Source organism: Piliocolobus tephrosceles, chromosome 1 (assembly GCF_002776525.5).
Source record: "Piliocolobus tephrosceles isolate RC106 chromosome 1, ASM277652v3, whole genome shotgun sequence".
Lineage (NCBI taxonomy): Eukaryota > Metazoa > Chordata > Mammalia > Primates > Cercopithecidae > Piliocolobus > Piliocolobus tephrosceles.
The window spans coordinates 93,872,836-93,893,255 of record NC_045434.1 but is presented as its reverse complement, the minus strand read 5'-3'; the positions used below and the strand labels follow the sequence as shown (position 1 = coordinate 93,893,255).

The 20,420-nt window shown below is 47.7% G+C and overlaps 1 protein-coding gene across 1 annotated transcript in view; it reads left to right on the top strand.

The window, feature by feature from the left end:
- Positions 1–20,420, top strand: part of SMG5 (SMG5 nonsense mediated mRNA decay factor) — a 36,816-nt gene that overhangs the window by 1,680 nt on the left and 14,716 nt on the right. Inside the window, exons 2-13 of the mRNA XM_023214028.2 lie at positions 2,235–2,333; positions 3,784–3,907; positions 4,556–4,712; positions 7,714–7,803; positions 8,959–9,048; positions 9,712–9,790; positions 14,108–14,233; positions 14,340–14,408; positions 14,845–15,053; positions 15,845–15,982; positions 16,144–16,743; positions 18,635–18,810. Of these exons, the coding sequence (XP_023069796.1) occupies positions 2,235–2,333; positions 3,784–3,907; positions 4,556–4,712; positions 7,714–7,803; positions 8,959–9,048; positions 9,712–9,790; positions 14,108–14,233; positions 14,340–14,408; positions 14,845–15,053; positions 15,845–15,982; positions 16,144–16,743; positions 18,635–18,810 (1,957 nt within the window). The remainder of the gene's footprint in view (positions 1–2,234; positions 2,334–3,783; positions 3,908–4,555; positions 4,713–7,713; positions 7,804–8,958; positions 9,049–9,711; positions 9,791–14,107; positions 14,234–14,339; positions 14,409–14,844; positions 15,054–15,844; positions 15,983–16,143; positions 16,744–18,634; positions 18,811–20,420) is intronic.

Below are 20,420 nucleotides of genomic sequence, written 5' to 3'. Positions count from 1 at the left end.
TTGTGTTGTTGACTTTGAGCAGGGTAGAAATTTGAGGCAGCCAATCACTGTTTTTATGATTTATTATAGCTGGGTGATACGTAGAAGGAACTAGGAGGAAAGTCTGATTTCTCTGCTCAAGATAAATGTGTTGCTAGACTGGACTTGTCACTCTGAGCATCAGAAATTTGGGGAACTCCCACACGTAGCTGTTTACGGATATGAAATTCTGAAATATTTTAAGTGAGAAGAAAGGGCAGCAGGAGAAAGGAGCCTGGAAGCACCAATTAATTAGGCCAATTCATTTGTTGTTTGTTTTTAAAAACATTTTTGTTTTTGCTAGGCCCGGGAGTGAATGAAACACACGACTAGATTTTGTAGTTTTTGTCCTAAGAGAGATTATAGTTTAGTGGAGGAGCTTATGATCTGACGGAAAATGAGAAAAAAGTGGTGAGCCCTCTCATATTTAAGCATCTGCAATTAGAACTTCCCAGAGTGGTGGTGATTTACCTTCTTTTGGAATAAGGATAAAAAGAGAGCTATGGAGCTTTTCTATAAAAATATACACTCCCATTAGCTCTTTCCATGGCACCAAAGATAAAAGCCTTGCCCTAGGAACTGAGCTGGTATAAAGTAAATCACTGGTGCTGCCCCTGGCATCAAGGGCCAGGTTGGCCAAAAGGGCTTGGCATCCATCTCTAGGCTGTCCAGTTTGAAGAAACATGATTGTTTGTGAGAAGGTATCTATTGCCATCCCACCTGCTCTGCTGGTGCTGGCGGCCACTTCACCCGGTGCAGGGCAGCTTAGTAGTGTGCCTCCTGAGCCACCACCACCACAGGGTGCCAACTGTTGTGGCCCACTTTCCCCGGCCTAGGAGCACCTCTTGGTTTGTTTGGAAATCTTCACTCTGTTTTTGTTGCTTTTTTGTCCACAGCTGTGCCTGATTCACATGTTCTTATAGCTCCTGCCTGATGTCTTCTGGGTTTTACCCTTCCAGATACGAGACCTACCTCTGGGACTTCTTGGCCATCCATTGTAGAGTTTCTGTGACTTTTTCTTTGCTGTGATGACAGACTTACCTCATAGTGCCTGGAGTCTCCCCCTCAGCCTTAGAACAAGAAGGATGGAGACTAACACTTGGAGTGATTACTATATATACCAGGCACTGTTATGGGTGCTCTGTGTATTAGCTAATTTAATCCTCACAAAATAGGTAGTAATATTTCCATTTTATGGTTGGGTGAAGGAACCCAACCATAAGGAAGTTAGGTATTTTGCCCAAGACCACATAGCTGTTAAGAAGTAGAGCTAATACTTGAATCCAGGCGGTCTGGTTTCTTGCTTACACTCTTTTTTTTTGAGACGGAGTCTCGCTCTGTCGTCCAGGCTGGAGTGCAGTGGCCGGATCTCAGCTCACTCATGCCTACACTCATAACCACTATGTTCAACAAATAATTCCTTCAGCAGAATCCAGGCTTACCCGAATCCTACTTATGGCTAAGTAGTCTAGGAGCTCCCTCTACTTGCCCATCATACCCTACAATTCCATAGTAGAATTTTATACTAGAAATGCCTTTCCTTTATGTCAGGGATAATAAGGCCTTATATAATAATTTATTCATTCTACCATTATTGAATGTTTACCATATACCAGAGCTATATAAAAATTATTATTTCATTTAATCCTCAAAACAGTTCTCTGAAGTAGCTATTATTATCTTCGTTTTTATTGATGTGATAACTAAGGCTTTAAAAGGGTAGGTAATTTGCCCAAAGGCACAGAGTAAGACACAACCAGGGTTCAAACCCTAGATTTTTCTGCCTGGCATCACAGCCTGTGCTCTTTCCATTGGGAGAGTCTGCCTTACCGTATCACAGTTTCTCTAGTTTGACACTGTTGACATTTTGGGTAGGGTAATGCTTTATTGTGGTGGGCTGTCCTGTGCATTACAGGAGATTTAACAGCACCCTCTAAATGCCAATGGCAACCCTCTTTTCCCCCAGTTGTGATGACTCTAAATGTTTCCACCATTGCCAAATGTCCCCTGGTGGGCTGGGGGTGGGGAGGGGCAGGGGTTACTGTAATAAGATGGAGACTGTGTTCATCTTGTTTTGTACAGAGCTCAGCCTGCAGCCTTCTCCTTTTTTCCTCGCCGCTGATTCTGTAGCTTCTCCTCTAGAATTAGTGTCCCAGCGTCATCCTAGGTGGACCATGCATATGGCTCAGGGGATATTTGCCTGTATTTCCCTGCAGGGCTGTGGTGGAGGCTGTGCATCGACTTGACCTCATCCTTTGCAACAAAACTGCTTATCAAGAAGTATTCAAACCAGAAAACATTAGCCTGAGGAACAAGTAAGCTAGAGACTCTAAACCACAGATCCTTACTGTTTCCCTGCCTATCTCTACCAGAAACCTTCCTCTACCAGAAACCTTCTCAGATATATAAGCACATGCTCTGTTTTGTCTCCTTACCTCATGGTTCCTTTATGGTCTCTGTAATCTCTGGCCTTCCTAAGAGATGAGATAGGATCCCTCACTCCATCTGCAGGTTTTACATCTAATAGACTGGTGCCCTAAAGTAGCACAGTTTCTACATCTAAAAAGTAGAGTAAAATAAAAAGAATGGTATTCGAGGCCGGGCACAGTGGCTCACATTTATAACCCCAGCACCTTGGGAGACCAAGGCAGGAGGATCACTTGAGCCCAGGAGTTTGAGACCAGGCCTGGCAATATAACAAGACCCTGTTGGCTGGGCGCGGTGGCTCACACCTGTAATCCCAGCACTTTGGGAGGCCGAGATGGGCGGATCACGAGGTCAGGAGGTCGAGACCATCCTGGCTAACATGGTGAAACCCTGTCTCTACTAAAATACAAAAAAAAAAATTAGCCGGGTGTGGTGGTGGGCGCCTGTAGTCCCAGGTACTCGGGAGGCTGAGGCAGGAGAATGGTGTGAACTCCGTCTCACAAAAAAAAAAAAAACAAGACCCTGCCTCCACAAAAAAATTTAAAAATTAGCTGGGTGGCCGGGCGCGGTGGCTCATGCTTGTAATCCCAGCACTTTGGGAGGCCGAGGCGGGCAGATCACGAGGTCAGGAGATCGAGACCATCCTGGCTAACACGGTGAAACCCCGTCTCTACTAAAAATACAAAAAATTAGCCAGGCGTGGTGGCGGGCGTCTGTAGTCCCAGCTACTGGGGAGGCGAGAAAGGAGAATGGCATGAACCCGGGAGGCGGAGCTTGCAGTGAGCCAAGATCACACCACTGCACTCCAGCCTGGGCGACAGAGCAAGACTCCGTCTCAAAAAAAAAAAAAAATTAGCTGAGTATGGTGCTGCACACCTGTAATCCTGCGCACCTGTAGTTAGGCTGAGGTGGGAGGATCATTGGAGCCCAGAGGTTCAAGTTTACAGTGAACTATGATCCTGCCACTGCCACAGAGTGAGTGAGACCCTGTCTCAAAGAAAAACCAAAAAAACAAAAAATTTGAGTCAAGATGGTTGGCCATACTGCATAATGAAGGGAAAAAAAGAGGGGATAAAAAGGCAGAGAAAAAGGGAGCAAAGTGTGCAAAGGGAAAAAATGAGGCTTATTAGAAATGTTTAGTGCTTCGTGCTTCTGTCTTCTGGGACTCCCACTGCCTTCCTAGGCTGCTATTGTGCTGGGTCATATTGACCCTGCGTGTCTCTTGGGAAGCACAGAGATTTGTTGGTGGGGGTGTTGGCGCATGACTCCTTGCCCTTAGTTCTTGCGTCCCTGTTCCAAGGGATGGGCTCTCTCTCATGCTCCCGTACACCCTTCCAGGCTGCGTGAGCTCTGCGTCAAGCTTATGTTCCTGCACCCAGTGGACTATGGGAGAAAAGCTGAGGAGCTGCTGTGGAGAAAGGTATACTATGAAGTTATCCAGCTTATCAAGACTAACAAAAAGGTAAGGGGAGGTCCTTGTCTAAAGAGGGAAAGCCAAGGAAGGAAGAGACAGCTAGGAAAGTGGGCCCAGAACATGGTTGGAGGTAGGGGAGCCAAGAAAAGATGGGAGAAAGAGGCTGGGCGTGGTGGCTCATGCCTGTAATCCCAGCACTTTGGGAGGCTGAAGTGGGCGGATCTTCTGAGGTTGGGAATTTGAGACCAGCCTGACCAACATGGAGAAACCCCGTCTGTACTAAAAATATAAAATTAGCCGGGCTTGGTGGTGCATGCCTATAATCCCAGCTACTTAGGAGGCTGAGGCAGGAGAATCACTTGAATCCAGGAGGCAGAGGTTGCAGTGAGCCAAGATTATGCCATTGTACTCCAGCCTGGGCAACAAGAACAAAACTCCATCTCAGAAAAAAAAAAAAAAAAAGACGGCAGAAAGGAAGGAGGGAGAGAATCAGATATAATTAGGATTGAAGAAGGAGGGGAGCCTGGTCCCAGATGGGAAGACCAGAGAGTTAGAGCTAAGAGTGTGAGAGTAACTTGTGGATGAGAGTAGATGTAGATGAAGTTCCAGAGCCAAGTGAGATGAACAGGGTAAGGGAGGGTGAGTGCAACTCTGAGTTTATTGCTTAACCAGCCCCTTCCCTTTCACAATCTGTAGCACATCCACAGCCGGAGCACTTTGGAATGTGCCTACAGGACGCACCTGGTTGCTGGTATTGGCTTCTACCAGCATCTCCTTCTCTATATCCAGTCCCACTACCAGCTGGAACTGCAGTGCTGCATTGACTGGACCCATGTCACTGACCCCCTCATAGGTCAGTGGAACCTGAAAGGTGGACTTGAGCAGGTTCTCATGCTTCTACCTCTGGCCTTATCCCTCAGGGTTCATGTAGCTTGTGACCCAGCCAGGCAGAGAGAGTTCTAGCAGAACTACATACAAATGGTTTATGAAGTTTGGTTTTATCCAGAAAATCATACGAGTTAGTGTAAAGATCTTAAGGAAAGAGAGAGGCCTGGGATTGTGGACTGAGGCAGAGGAAGGGACGGAAAGACCTAGAGTAGGTCTGGCACTGGAAGGTGGTGTTAATAACATTTCTTCTCTTCTCCCAGTTGAATTTGGCCAGCACCGTTTCTTTTGACTTTAGAGATTATTTCCCAATGTTTGATGAAAGTATTGAAATCTTGCCAGGCGCGGTGGCTCAAGCCTGTAATCCCAGCACTTTGGGAGGGCAAGACCATCCTGGCTAACACGGTGAAACCCCGTCTCTACTAAAAAATACAAAAAATTAGCCGGGCGTGGTGGCGGGTGCCTGTAGTCCCAGCTACTTAGGAGGCTGAGGCAGGAGAATGGCGTGAACCCGGCAGGCGAAGGGTTGAGATCCAGCCACTGCACTCCAGCCTGGGCGACAGAGCGAGACTCTGTCTCAAAAAAAAAAAAAAAATATTGAAATCTTTAGATATGTTGGGAAAATTGTGGACAGTCTTTCAAGATAGTGCAAGTTCCTTTTCTACCAGCTGAGGTACTGGCAGCTATAATTTTAACTCCTTTTCTAGTTGGTAAATTTTCTCTTCAGTTCAGCCATCCTTTAGAGCTCCTTCCCCCAGCTCTCTCTGCTCTCTCTGTCCCCTCTATTACCAAGACAGACATTCTGGGTCAGAGATGGAGGTTGTGTCCTTGTCACCACATGGAAGAATTCTGTGATCAGAAGCAGAGCACTTGTGTTTTATGCATTTAAAAACATCTAGGCCAGGCACGGTGGCTCATGCCTATAATCCCAGCACTTTGAGAGGCCGAGGCAAGTGATCACCTGAGATCAGGAGTTCGAGACCAGCCTAGTCAACATGGTGAAACTCCATCTCTATTAAAAATATAAAAATTAAGGCCGAGCGCGGTGGCTCAAGCCTGTAATCCCAGCACTTTGGGAGGCCGAGGCGGGCGGATCACGAGGTCAGGAGATCGAGACCATCCTGGCTAACACGGTGAAACCCCGTCTCTACTAAAAAATACAAAAACTAGCCGGGCGAGGTGGCAGCGCCTGTAGTCCCAGCTACCCGGGAGGCTGAGGCAGGAGAATGGCGTGAACCCGGGAGGCGGAGCTTGCAGTGAGCTGAGATCTGGCCACAGCACTCCAGCCTGGGTGACAGAGCGAGACTCCGTCTCAAAAAAAAATAAAAAATAAAATAAAAAATAAAAAACAAAAATATAAAAATTAACTGGGCACCTGTAATCCCAGCTACTCAGAGGGCTGAGGCAGGAGCATCGTCTGAACCCGTTAGGTGGAGGTTGCAGTGAGCCAAGATCACACCACTGCACTCCAGCCAGGGTGACAGAGTGAGACTCTGTCTCAAAAACAAACAAACAAACAAAAAAAACCCTCTAGGCCAGGGGTGGTGGCTCATGCCTGTAATCCCAGCACTTTGGGAAGCCAAGGCAGGAGGATTGCTTAAGGCCAGGAATTCAGGACCAGCCTGGGCAACATAGTGAGATCCTACATAATCTCTAAAAAAAAAAAAATTATTTAACTGGGTATGGTGGTGCATGCATGTTGTCCTAGCTATTTGGAAAGCTGAGGCAGGAGGATCACTGAAGCCCAGGAGTTCGAGGGTGCCGTGAGCCATGATTTCATCACTGGTACTCCAGCTGGGGGCGATTCAGCAAGACCTTCTGTCCAAAAAAAAAAAGGCCACTACATTATCTAAAAACAAAGATGAGATTATTCTGGGACCATGTTCATAGGTTACCAGATAGCTAGAGGGGTCCACAGCTTTAAAAAAAAAATACCACTTCAAAAAGTTACTTCCCCAAACCACTTTAGTTTTTGTCTTCACTGATGTTTTCTCCATTCAGCCAGCTGAGAATTATCTATAGAAAACATTAGGAATGGCTGTTCCAAATGGAAGCAACATGCTCGAGAGAGACAGTAAGGTGGAATGGATAAGAGGACAGTCTCTGGAGCCTTTTGTGTCCTAGCTCTTCTGCTTAGCAGCTGTGTGACTGATTTCCTCAACTGTAAAATGGGAGTAATAAGAGTAACCTCATAGGGTTGCTGTGAGGATTAAGTCAATACCGTAGAATGCTTAGAAAAGTTTCTGGCACATGAGAAAACTGCCTCCCAAAGATCTTAAGCTCTCTGAAGTTACCAGGCAGTTTCTTGGAAGGGAGAGGTAGGTGAGTGCTCAGGCATATTTAGCTTTGGCCATCAGCAGCCTCAGGCAGGGCAAGCCCACTTTTCTGTTTCGTAGGCATACTCCCCAATAGGCTGCCTTCTCTGTGAATCTCCACTAGGAGCATCTGCCTTGGCCTCATTCACATTTCTTTCTTTTTTTTCTTTTTTAAATTTTGTCGTGTCGTTTTTTTTTTTTTTTTTTTTTAATTGGCGTCATTCACATTTCATTCTTGGGCAAGTTAGTTTCCCATATTTACCCAAAACCTTTTACCTTTATGTGTGTAACTTCTACCCAAGACACTCATGACCCTCTTCATACTTGAAGCTCATCCTTCCTCCTTTCTGGAAGCCTTCCTGTGATGACCTTCCTGCAAGGTGCCATCCTAGGTTGAGGGCCCTAGCCCTCCTCTTCCAGTTCCTTCCTTTCCTATGAATGAATCTACCAATAAGTCTCTTGAGTCCCTGTGTGTGGCCACCTGTGATCCTCTGTGTCTCTCCCTGTGTCCTGGATGAGTGTCTCTCTGCCCTGGAAGACAAGTTCCAAGACAGGCCCTGGATTCTTAGTCTCTACATCTTGGAGAGGTATTTCCCCATAGGTGCGGGGAGGCAGAAGAATGGGCTCATAAATCTCTTTCTCTTTGTCTCATAGGATGCAAGAAGCCAGTGTCTGCCTCAGGGAAGGAGATGGATTGGGCACAGATGGCATGTCACCGATGTCTAGTGTACCTGGGGGATTTGTGTAAGAATTTGCACCTTTCATTTTCTCAGTTTTGGGTTACAGGACAGACCCAGGCTGATTCAGTTGCTGGTAACACCCATTACGTGGTTGGAGAGCAGGAGGGATAGTTTGGCCTCTCAGAACTTTTTTTCCCTCCCATCTGTTTCAGTGATCCCTTCTTTTCACTGCCCTTCGATGAGGCAGAGAGGATCAGTGAATACAGGAAAAAGGGAAATGTCTTTGAGCTTTGAGCAAATGAAGATAATAATTCTCTTTCAGTAGTGGGTTGGCAAGATTTTCATGTGATATTTTTCTTCTTTGAGTGTTTCTTTTTTTTTTTTTTCTTTTATCTTTATGGACTCCTAGATAAGTAGCAACTTCAGCACAGGAATTGAAATTAGACAGCAAGGAGGACTTACCTTCCTAACAGATGTTTCTAAGGATGGAAAAGTACTCTTTTGCTTTATGGCCCCTGGGGCCTCTCGTCCTGATAGACGGTGGTTTCTCATTAGGTTGCTAGTGTGTGGCTGTTGGGTGCATTATCTCTTACTGACCTGGGTCTCCTATCCCTGCCTCCAGCCCACTCCTGGACCCCTCATGAGCAATGTGTGCAGAGAGTCAGCTGTTTCATGTTTGGTGGACCAGAGTATCATTAGTAGTGTCTTCCCTGTGGAATTGAGCATTTGCATTTCGGAACTAAATATCAGAGGTCTTTGCAAGCATTTATGTGTGCTGCAGCTCCCATTCATTGGGAAGAGATTATCAAGAAGAGCCTGTTCAGGCTGGGCGTGGTGGCACGCATCTGTAGTCCCAGCTACTTGGGAGGCTGAGGCAGGAGAATCATTTGAACCCAGGAGTTGGAGACCAACCTGGGTGACAGCAAGACCCCATCTCTAAAAGAAAAAACAAAAGAAAACAACAAAAAAAGAGCTTATTTACTTCACAAACACTAAATATTCTTTACATTTTGAACCTACCAGCAAGGAAGAGAGTTGAACAATTTGCCCATAGTCATGCAGATTTAGGACTGTGCCAGAGACCCCAGCAACCTGCCTCCTAGCTCAGGTACCTTCCTTCCAGGCTCTTGTTACAGCTCTCAGAGTGGACTCCCAGATGTGGGGGAGGGTTTTCTGAAACAAAATCATCGAGTTTCCCTTCCTTTTCTCTCTTGTGCAGCACGGTATCAGAATGAATTAGCTGGCGTAGATACTGAGCTGCTAGCCGAGAGATTTTACTACCAAGCCCTGTCAGTAGCTCCTCAGATTGGTAAGTTGTCCCCAACTTGGGCCTCCCAATCCAGTAGGATTTTCCTAGGGAAGACGTTGAGATGGCAGGCAGTTCATACTCATTTTCCCCAGCTCCTCTTCATTCTCAGGTCTCTCATACTTCACCTTGTTTATACCTTTTCCCTCTTGTAACACACTTGGAAAATGGTGGAAGGGGAAGATAAATGGGAAAGTCTTGAATTAAGAAGGAGTGAGGCAGAGTAGAAGGAAAAGAGAAGATGGCTTTCCTCTCCCCGAGGTCTCTTGTGGAAAGAGGAGCACAATGAAATAAAGCGTAAGACTCTTATAGAGAGAGATGGGGATTTGCATGTAGGAACAAGCACTCAGAGCTGAGATAGAGGAGAGGGCTCCATGGAGTTCCATCAACCTTGGAGGAGCCATAGTGGAAGCCAGAGGAATGGTACTTCATCAATTCAGGTAATGCCTGGCACACCAGGTGGGAACAAGCTGATGGATAAAAGAAGATGTCAGTAATCCCCTAGAGAAATGTTTAAGATTAAGCTGCTAATCACCTGAGACACCAGTGTTGCCTGCAGACCCAGCTGTTCTCACCACAAGTTCTCTGATGCTTAGCATTGGTTGGGCCTGGCAGCTTTGAATGAGTATTGTGGCCTTAGACTGTATGAATTCTCTTTCTCCCTAGGAATGCCCTTCAATCAGCTGGGCACCCTGGCAGGCAGCAAGTACTATAATGTGGAAGCCATGTATTGTTACCTGCGGTGGTGAGTATTTGCCAGCTGTTTTTTTTGTGTGCATATTATTCCAGCTTTGTTTTCCTTCTTCCCTTCCTCCGTTCTCTAGCTTGTGGCTGAGATAGGGGAGTCCTAAGATTGAAGGGTCCCTCCATCCAGGGGGACTCTGACACAGCCCTGCTGCTTTTCACATAACCGCTGGAGCTGTAGGCACTTGGGCAGCTAAAATAGTTATTTACTATCTTATGCAAAATGCAAGATTGCTGTTTTCTTGAAGAAGGAAATAAATTTAATACAGTTGGTAAAATGGTACCAAAGTGGCTTCTGACAAGATCATGAGAATTCTAGAGTGTGTTAATGTGGTAATATACGTGGAGGGACCGGCAGGGTGGGTCACTGCTTCCCTGGGTCTGACTCTTAGCTGTTAGAATAAAAAACATTTTTGGCAGGGCCTGGTAGCTCACACCTGTAATCCTAGCACTTTGGGAGGCTGAGGCAGGTGGATCACCTGAGGTTAGGAGTTTGAGACCAGCCTGGCCAACATGGCAAAACCCCATCTCTACTAAAAGTACAAAAATTAGCTGGCTGTGGTGGTGAGCGCCTCTAATCCTAGCTACTTGGGAGGCTGAGGCAGGAGAATCACTTGAACCCAGGAGGCAGAGGTTGCAGTGAGCCAAGATCATGCCACTGCACTCCAGCCTGGGCAACAGAGCAAGACTCCATCTCAAAAAAAAAAAAAAAAAAATTTTCAGGGCACCCAAAATTAATTAAGCTTAGGGTATTGAGTCACTGTACAAGTCGCCGTAACCAAGAGCACATGAGACTGAGAGGTAAACCAGAATACTTTACCTGGAATGCTTTTAAGTTATACTGAGAAATAAATTGCTCATTCTCAGAAGAAGTTATGTAATAAGCTTGGGCTTCAAGCAAAAGGAGTAGGGTGGTCTTCATAGCTTAAGTGGTCAAGTACTAAAGTATATCCACTCCAAATAGTAATCAGATAATAAAGTACAAAATAGTAACATACTAATTGTACCTCATAATTCCATGTGCCATGGTTTCTGGTTCACCTGGCCAAGGTGACCTAGTCCGTGTGTTCAGTTTAGGTTGTTGGGGGTCCCTCTCCTTGTCTGGATAAGTGCAGGCTGGCCTTCTATACCTGCACCACTACATTCATTCATTCTTAAGTATCATTACTAGGTTTATAACCTGGTATATCTTTCCCATTTCTTTTTTTTTTTTTTTTTTTTTTGAGATGGAGTTTCAACCTTGTTGCCCAGACTGGAGTGCAGTGGCATGATCTCAGCTCACTGTAACCTCCGCCTCCTGGGTTCAAGTGATTCTCCTGCCCCAGCCTCCCGAGTAGCTAGAATTACAGGCATGCGCCACCACACCTGGCTAATTTTGTATTTTTAGTAGAGACAGGGTTTCTGCATGTTAGTCAGGCTGGTCTCGAACTCCCGACCTCAGGTGAGCCGCCCTCCTTGGCCTCCCAAAGTGTTGGGATTACAGGTGTGAGCCACTGCGCCTGGCTGTATTTTTCCCATTTCTTTTTTTTTTTTTTTTTTTCTTTTTGAGACAGAGACTCGCTCTGTCGCCCAAGCTGGAGTGCAGTGGCGCGATCTCCACTCACTGCAAGCTCCACCGCCTCCCGGGTTAATGCCGTTTTCCTGCCTCAGCCTCCCTAGAAGCTGGGACTACAGACACCCGCCACCACGCCCGGCTAATTTTTTTGTATTTTTAGTAGAGACGGGATTTCGCCGTGTTCGCCAGGATGGTCTCGATCCCCTGACCTCGTGATCCGCCTGCCTCGGCCTCCCAAAGTGCTGGGATTACAGGCGTGAGCCACCGCGCCCGGCCTGTTTTTCCCATTTCTTAAATGCTTCCAGAGAATGATTCCCCTTACTTGTCCTGGGTCCCTCATCACACTCTTAAGCATGATTTAGGGCGGGTCAGTTCCAAAAGAGAGCCAGGCGTATCCAAGTTTGGGAGGTGCCCACTAAGGGCATACCTGACTCTGCTAAAACAATTCTCTCTCATGGTTTATGGGTTAGACGTTTGGGCAGGGCTCAGTTGGGCAATCTGCCTTCTCCCAGTGACATTGTTTAGGGTTAGTCATTGGTATTCAGCTGATCGGAAGGTCTAATATGTCTGGAGAGTTGACTCATTTGGCCCCTCTCCTTCTCTGTGTGGTTTTAGGACCATATGTGGTATCTTCCACAGGGTAGAAGAACTTTTTATGTAGTGGCCCAAGGCTCCAACAGTGAACAATGACTTACGAGACTTGGAAGCTGTTACTTCAGTAATATTCTCTTGGTCATAGCCCTTCCTCCCGCAGCCCCCTGCAAGATTTAAGGGGAGGAGATATAGACCACACTTCTCAGTGGAAGGAGTGTCAGATAATTTGTGGCTATCTTTAATTCACCACAGATATTGGTTTCTTCTATTTTATACCTCACTTTTGTTTTTTGTTTTTTTTTTTTGAGACGGAGTCTTGCTCTGTCGCCCAGGCTGGAGTGCAGTGGTCAGATCTCAGCTCACTGCAAGCTCTGCCTCCCGGGTTTATGCCATTCTCCTGCCTCAGCCTCCCGAGTAGCTGGGACTACAGGTGCCTGCCACCTCGCCCGGCTAGTTTTTCGTATTTTTTAGTAGAGACAGGGTTTCACCGTGTTAGCCAGGATGATCTCCTGACCTCGTGATCCGCCCGTCTCGGCCTCCCAAAGTGCTGGGATTACAGGCTTGAGCTACCGCACCCGGCCTCTCCCTCACTTTTTATAATTAAAAACATGTTTTTAAGAAACAAGACACAAAATGTCATGAGTGTTAAGGTCATTGGGGGTTTTTTTTTTTTTTTTTTTTTTTTTGAGACAGAGTCTTGCCCTGTCGCCTAGGCTGGTGTGCAATGGTGCGATCTCAGCTCACTGCAGTCTCCTGGGTTCAGGTGATTCTCCTGCCTCAGCCTTCTGAGTAGTTGGGATTACAGGTGCATGCCACCATGCCCGGCTAATTTTTTTTTTTGAGACGGAGTCTTGCACTGTCGCCCAGGCTGGAGTGCAGTAGTGCGATCTCGGCTCACTGCAAGCTCCACCTCCTGGGTTCATGTCATTCTCCTGCCTTAGCCTCCCAAGTAGCAGGGACTACAGGTACCCACCAACACGCCTGAGTAATTTTTTGTATTTTTAGTAGAGACGGGGTCTCACCGTGTTAGCCACGATGGTCTTGACCTCCTGACCTCATGATCCACCTGCCTCGGCCTCCCAAAGTGCTGGGATTACAGTCGTGAGCCACTGTGCCTGGCTGTGTGTGTGTGTGTGTGTGTGTGTGTGTGTGTGTTTTTAAGTAAGACTGGGTTGAGGGCTGGGTATAGTGTCTCACACTCGTAATCCCAGGACTTTTGGAGGTTGAGGGTCACTTGAGTCCTGGAGTTTAAGGCCAAGCCTGGTCAACATAGTGAGACCCCATCTCTACAAAAAAAGTTAAAAAATTAGGTGGGGCTGGGCTCGGTGGCTTATGCCTATAATCCCAACACTTTGGGAGGTTGAGGCAGGTGAATCACCTGAGGTCAGGAGTTTGAGACCAGCCTGGCCAACATGGTGAAACTCCATCTCTACTGAAAATACAAAAATGAGCCAGGCGTGGTGGCAGGCACCTGTAATCCCAGCTATTTGGGAGACTCAGGCACGAGAATTGCTTGAACCTGGGAGGCGGAGGTTGCAGTAAGCCGAGATCGTGCCACTGCACTCCAGCCTCGGTGACAGAGTGAGACTCAGTTTCAAAAAATAGAAAGACAATTGGATTGGGGACTTTCCTCTACCACGTACTAACTGTGTGACCTTGGTCAGTGTGCTTGTTCTCTCACAGGCTCCTTGTCCTCATTTGTGAATGTGGACAATATTAGAGTACATTGCCTGACACAGTGGGTGCTCAGTACATGTTTGTGTTTGCATATTGGGAGGATTAACTGAAATAGTACATGTAAATATCCTTGCAGATAGTAAATGCTTATTAAATGCTATCCATTATAAAGTATTCTATACTTAAAAATAGATGAAGGATAGTGTATTTCAGGGATTGTAGTAACTAAGTTTGTAACAGGGTGGGATTGATATTCTCCTTTCTAGATACAAAGGAGAATAAGACATCCTTTTTTTCTCTGACTAATCTAGAAGTTATGTGTGTGTGTGTGTGATTAGGAAAGCTAGCTCATGAGCCTTTTACCCTGAGTATGTACATGGAAGCTGAGGCTGGGAGCAGCCTGTATTTACTAGTAACAGTGTTTCCTAAAGCCCCAGCAGAGTAACATATCCTCCCCCGGCCAAGACTCAATAGCTCACCTCTTTCCTACAGCATCCAGTCAGAAGTGTCCTTTGAGGGGGCCTATGGGAACCTCAAGCGGCTGTATGATAAGGCAGCCAAAATGTACCACCAACTGAAGAAGTGTGAGACTCGGAAACTGTCTCCCGGCAAAAAGCGGTGAGTGGGGCCTGTGAGGTGAAGGGGGTTTTTCTGCAGTTGGTGCAGTAGGACCATAGGGACTGTGGGGCCATTCAGCATTTACTTTGGGCTCTTCTCATTTCAGATGTAAAGACATTAAAAGGTTGCTAGTGAACTTTATGTATCTGCAAAGCCTCCTACAGCCCAAAAGCAGGTGAGTGGAAGACAGCATGAACCCAAACTGTCCTGTGAGCCCCAGCCATGATGCTTTACAGAAGGAGCCTTGAAAAGAGTGGACTGTCAAGTTCTGCGCTCATTTGGAACATCCGTAGCCAATTTGTCTTTTCTTGGCATTCCTCACTGTTTCTCCCAAGAGTCCTGTGCCCATCCTTCTCCCAGCAGCTCTCCCTCTGGCACAGAATAGGTGCTTAGAAGATGTTGAAGAGGGAATGGCTGAATGGGAAGCCTATTCACATCCCTTCCCCTGTTTTAGTTGCTGTGGAGATCAATCCAGCACTGCCCTTCCCTGCTGTGCTCTCAGGTCTCCCCTGCAGCATCCCATAGTCCTTTTTCTGAATCTTGTATTCCCTGCTCTTCTCCTTCCCCAGCCCCCACCACTGACCTCCCCTGTTACTCCTGCCCCTCTGTAGCTCCATGGACTCAGAGCTGACCTCACTTTGCCAGTCAGTCCTGGAGGACTTCAACCTCTGCCTCTTCTACCTGCCCTCCTCACCCAACCTCAGCCTGGCCAGTGAGGAAGAGGAGGATTATGAGAGTGGATATGCTTTCCTCCCGGACCTTCTTATCTTTCAAATGGTCATCATCTGCCTTATGTGTGTGCACAGCTTGGAGAGAGCAGGTAACCCTCCCTATGTTCCTCTTTTCTCTTCCACTGGGTTCAGGGATCCTCACTCCCCTTTTCTGCAGCTCCTTATTCATAAAGTTCCTTCCACAAGCAGCCTCTTCACTCCTGTGTCACTGCTTGGCTGTGGGCGAGTAAGGGCCAAGGGATCCTAACCTAAAGGAGCTCCTGGTAATTGAGTACAAGCAACAGCACATTTCCTTCCCCCTTCTCCTTACCACCTCCCGTAAATATGCACACCCTTGGCCAGGGCCTATGCAGAGACGAGGGTCAGGATACTTAGTGATGATCCAGACAGAATTTCAGACCTTGCTCTTGGAGGCATTTAGGCAATTCTGGAAGCCTTTCTGACAGATGTGTATGCAGAGCAAGATTGGGAGGTAAGGAGGGATAGGGCTGGATGTGAAAGTTCTTGAGGTATGGGGAGGAACCTCAAAGCCAGGAAGGATGAGATGGGACAAAAGGATATGCTTATCTGAAGGAGCACAAGGTGAGATGTTACATTCTAGATTATGGAAAGAATAATAGGACACGTACAGTGCCTCACGCCTGTAATCCCAGCACTTTGGGAGACCAAGGCGGGCAGATTGCTTGAGCCCAGGAGTTCAAGACCCAGCCTGGACAACATAGTGAGACCCTCGTCTCTATGTTTAAAAAAAAAAAAAGAATATTTGATGAGTAGTTGGATCCTTGGAAGAGTTGAGAACAGATGAGATGTAGTTGGAATTAATGGTGCCTACTCCCCATCAGGGCCCGAGGCCCCTAATGCCTGGCTTTCCTAACTTCAGGATCTAAGCAGTACAGTGCAGCCATTGCCTTCACCCTGGCCCTCTTCTCCCACCTCGTCAATCATGTCAACATACGGCTGCAAGCTGAGCTGGAAGAGGGCGAGAATCCTGTCCCGGCATTCCAGAGTGATGGCACAGGTGGGAGAATGGGGGAGGTCATCACTATGGAAAGATTGGTGTGGGGCATGGGGATGAAGGAAAGGAACACAGACTTGGGGGGAAGTGGTGTTAGAGAGCACATTCCAGCATCCAGGCTCCACCTGTTCCTCGGGCTCCACCTGACCTTCCTCTTTCCACAGATGAGCCAGAGTCCAAGGAACCTCTGGAGAAAGAGGAGGAGCCAGATCCTGAGCCTCCTCCTATAGTACCCCAAGTGGGTGAGGGCAGAAAGAGCCGTAAGTTCTCCCGCCTCTCCTGCCTCCGCCGTCGCCGCCACCCACCCAAAGCTGGTGATGACAGTGACCTGAGTGAAGGCTTTGAATCGGACTCAAGCCATGACTCAGCCCGGGCCAGTGAGGGCTCAGACAGTGGCTCTGACAAGAGTCTTGAAGGTGGGGGAACGGCCTTTGATGCTGAAACAGACTCGGAGATGAATAGCCAGGAGTCCCGATCAGACTTGGAAGATATGGAGGAAGAGGAGGGGACACGGTCACCAACCCTGGAGCCCCCTCAGGGCAGATCAGAGGCTCCCGATTCCCTCAATGGCCCACTGGGCCCCAGTGAGGCTAGCATTGCCAGCAATCTACAAGCCATGTCCACCCAGATGTTCCAGACTAAGCGCTGCTTCCGACTGGCCCCCACCTTTAGCAACCTGCTCCTCCAGCCCACCACCGACCCTCATACCTCGGCCAGCCACAGGCCTTGTGTCAATGGGGATGTAGACAAGCCTTCAGAGCCAGGTATTTGGACCACTTCATCATCCTGTTCTGGTCCGCACCTCCATGCCACAGACACTCACCAGAGAGGCCACTTTCCTCTGTATGTGAATGACCTTTCATCTCTACCCTTACCTCATGGGTGTAGCCCATGAGTTTCTTCCTGAGGATCCGCTCTCCTGTTCACTTCCTCATTCCCAGCTCCCAACCCATTTGTTGGTTTTAATTCTGTTGCACTTCACCCTGCCCTGTGGGTTTGGGGCTTTCCTCCCTGCACAATTGCAGCTGCAGCTTCCTTCCCCGGTGCCATCTGTTACTCACCAGGGCAGGTGCATTAGAGTGAGACTTCTCTCTTAAGGATCTTCCCTGCAAAGAGAGTACCCATTTAGTAGCAGCAACTCTTTGTAGAGGCTACCCTGCGTTGTTCTAGGGTGCTGTTTTATTTAACCTTCATAGCAGTCCTGTGGTAGAAGAGTTGTCATCCCTACTCTAGGCTGTCTTTTACTTCCAAAGTTTTTTTATTGTTTTTTTTTTGTTAAACACAGGGTCTTACCCTATCGCTGAGACTGGAGTGCAGTGGCACGATCTTGGCTCACTGCAACCACTGCCTCCCAGGCTCAAGCGATTCTCCTGCCTCAGCCATCTGAGTAGTTGGGATGACAGGCATTCGCCATCACGCCTGGCTAATTTGTGTGTTTGTAATATACATATATATAAAATATATGTAATATTATATATAATATATATGTATATTTTTGGAGACAGAGTCTCACTCTCTTGCCCAGGCTGGAGTGCAGCGGCATGATCTTGGCTTACTGCAGCCTCCGCCTCCTAGGTTCAAGCGATTCTTCTGCCTCAGCCTCCCAAGTAGCTGGGACTACAGGCGCGTGCCACCACGCCTGGCTAATCTTTGTATTTTTAGTAGAGACAGGGTTTCACCATGTTGGCCAGGCTGGTCTCAAACTCCTGACCTTAGGTGATCTGCCTGCCTCGGCCTCCCAGAGTGCTGGGATTACAGGTGTGAGCCGCTATGCCCAGCCCCTCCAAACTTTTATACATAGTGTTCTGTCTGTCTGGCACGTGCTTTTCCTCCCTTGCTCCCAGTCTGTCACTTAGCTAATTCTTACTTGCCTCCCTAGATTTTAGCTTAAAAGTCATTTATTTGGTCTGGGACTCCTTCAAGGGTATGTTAGATTTGCTTCCTGTGGCCACCTGGACCTCTGCAGCCTCCAGTCCTTTCCCACTCTGGTGAGGTTGCCTGTTGGTTTGTCTGTCTCCCCAGTTAGAGTCCAAACTGCTTGAGGGCAGGACAGAATATATCTTACTTATTGCTGTATCCCCAGTAACTAACACAGTGCCTGGCACATGGGTGGGACTTAAGAACTATCGAATGACTGAGTGAATGACAGAAATCAGGAAGCTGATGCTCAGAGATGTGAAGGGACCTGCCCAGTGTTCTCACTTGCAAAGTAGAAGAGCTAGGAATTGAAAGTAACTCTTTTAAAACCATACCCCTTGCTTTTCTCCCTCCCTTGTAGCTCACCTCTAATTGTCTGCCCTGCCTTCCAGCACAGAGTAGGCACTTTATAAATCCTGGTTGAATGAATAGCTGTAGATCAACATCACAAATTACTTGAGTCTGTAAGAATTGTATTTAAAAGGCACCATATTTAAAAAGCAGCCTTGGTAAAATGAATTGGAGGAGATTAAAAAACAAGAGTTAGTGGGCCTGGAAAAATTGAATAAGGGGCTGTAAGTGATTCGGCCTGTAAGTGATTCCCCAGGTTTTTCATATCCGAATTCCTTGAAAGGGCCCAGGCCAGGTGGAAGCATGCTCCCTGCACAGAGCTAAGGCCTGCTGCCAAGTGTCTCTTGTTTATCCCAGTTTTTTCTCTTCCATTCACCCACTCCCCAGGCTCTGAGGAGGGCTCTGAGTCGGAGGGGAGTGAGTCCAGTGGACGCTCCTGTCGGAATGAGCGCAGCATCCAGGAGAAGCTTCAGGTCCTGATGGCTGAAGGCCTGCTTCCTGCTGTGAAAGTCTTCCTGGACTGGCTTCGGACCAATCCTGACCTCATCATCGTGTGTGCACAGGTGTGTCAGTCCACTCCATTGCCCCTGTCAGGTCCCAGGGTCTTGGAGGAGGGGATGAGCCAGGATGGGGCCTGAGGATCCCCCCAGATGGCCAAGGCAAGAATTATTGCCAAGCAATTAAGCACCTATCTGTGCTGGGCCCTTATGCTCTGACAGGGAAGGATTAGGCATGGTCTTGGCCCTCACAAAGCCTGTGGCCGGGGAACAATGAGTGAGCTGCTTATTTTGCTTTGTATCCCCAAAGCTGGGCATAATGTCGGCCATTATAAGTAATGCCGGTAGAAGTACGTGTTCAAGGACCAAACTTGATAAATACCAAAGAATCCAGAGAAGGGAGAGAGCACTGAGTTAGAGGATAGTGACAGAAGAGATGGCAACTTCTGACAAGAGTTGTGAAGATGTACTAGGCAGGGGAAATAGCTTAAGGAGAGTCACACAACAGGACCGAGCTCTTGTCAAGCTGGCTGCCATGGAGGCTGAGTGGGGCCATGGTAGCTTTCCCTTCCTTCTCAGGTTCAGAGTGTCAGCCTTGAACTTCTAATGCCCAGAGGCATTTGCTCAATGTTTTCTTCTAGGGGCATACCTGCCCTGCTGTGGAAGACTCTCTTCCCTGTGGGTCGCCCCAGTCCCTAGATGAGAGGGTTTGGGTCAGGGCCAGGTGCACCCTTGGGTGTGTGCTTATGTCTGATGACAGTTAGTTAGTCATTAGTCACCGAGGGAAGTGTGGTGAAGATGGAGATGCTGAGTCACATCCCCAGAGAGGTGTTCCAGTATGGGCACATGGCAGGGCTGGAAGGGTAGGTTACTGCTAGACGTAGAGAAGCAACGTCCTTTAACACCCTGGCTTTTCCTACTACCAAGATCCAGAAAGTCCTTGTGGTTTTGCTGCTTTCTCCTTTTTTTTTTTTTTTGAGATGGAGTCTCACTCTGTCAACCAGGCTGGAGTGCAGTAGAGTGATGTCGGCTCACTGCAAGCTCTGCCTCCCGGGTTCACACCATTCTTCTGCCTCAGCCTCCTGAGTAGCTGGGACTACAGGCGCCACCACGCCTGGCTAATTTCTTGTATTTTTAGTAGAGACGGGGTTTCACTGTGTTAGCCAGGATGGTCTTGATCTCCCGACCTCATGATCTGCCTACCTCAGCCTCCCAAAATGCTGAGATTACAGGCGTGAGCCACCGCGCCCGGCCTGCTTTCTCCTTTGGTGAAGTATTCAGCTGGTGAAAAAGCTCAGCCAAGCTGGTCTCAAACTCTTGACCTCAAATGATATGCCTGCCTCAACCTCCCAAAGTGCTGGGATTACAGGCATGAGCCACTGTACCCAGTCCGAATGTGGCTTGTTTTGTTTTGTTTTGAAACAAAGTTTTACTCTGTTGCCCAGGCTGGAGTGCAGTGGCTTACCTCAGCTCCCACTGCAGCCTCAACCTGGGCTCAATCTATTCTCCCAACTCAGCCTCCCCAGTAGCTGGTACTACAAGCGCATGCCACCATGCCTGGCTAATTTTTTTTTTTTTTTTTTTTCAAGAAGGAGTTTCGTGGGCCGGGCGCGGTGGCTCAAGCCTGTAATCCCAGCACTTTGGGAGGCCGAGACGGGCGGATCACGAGGTCAGGA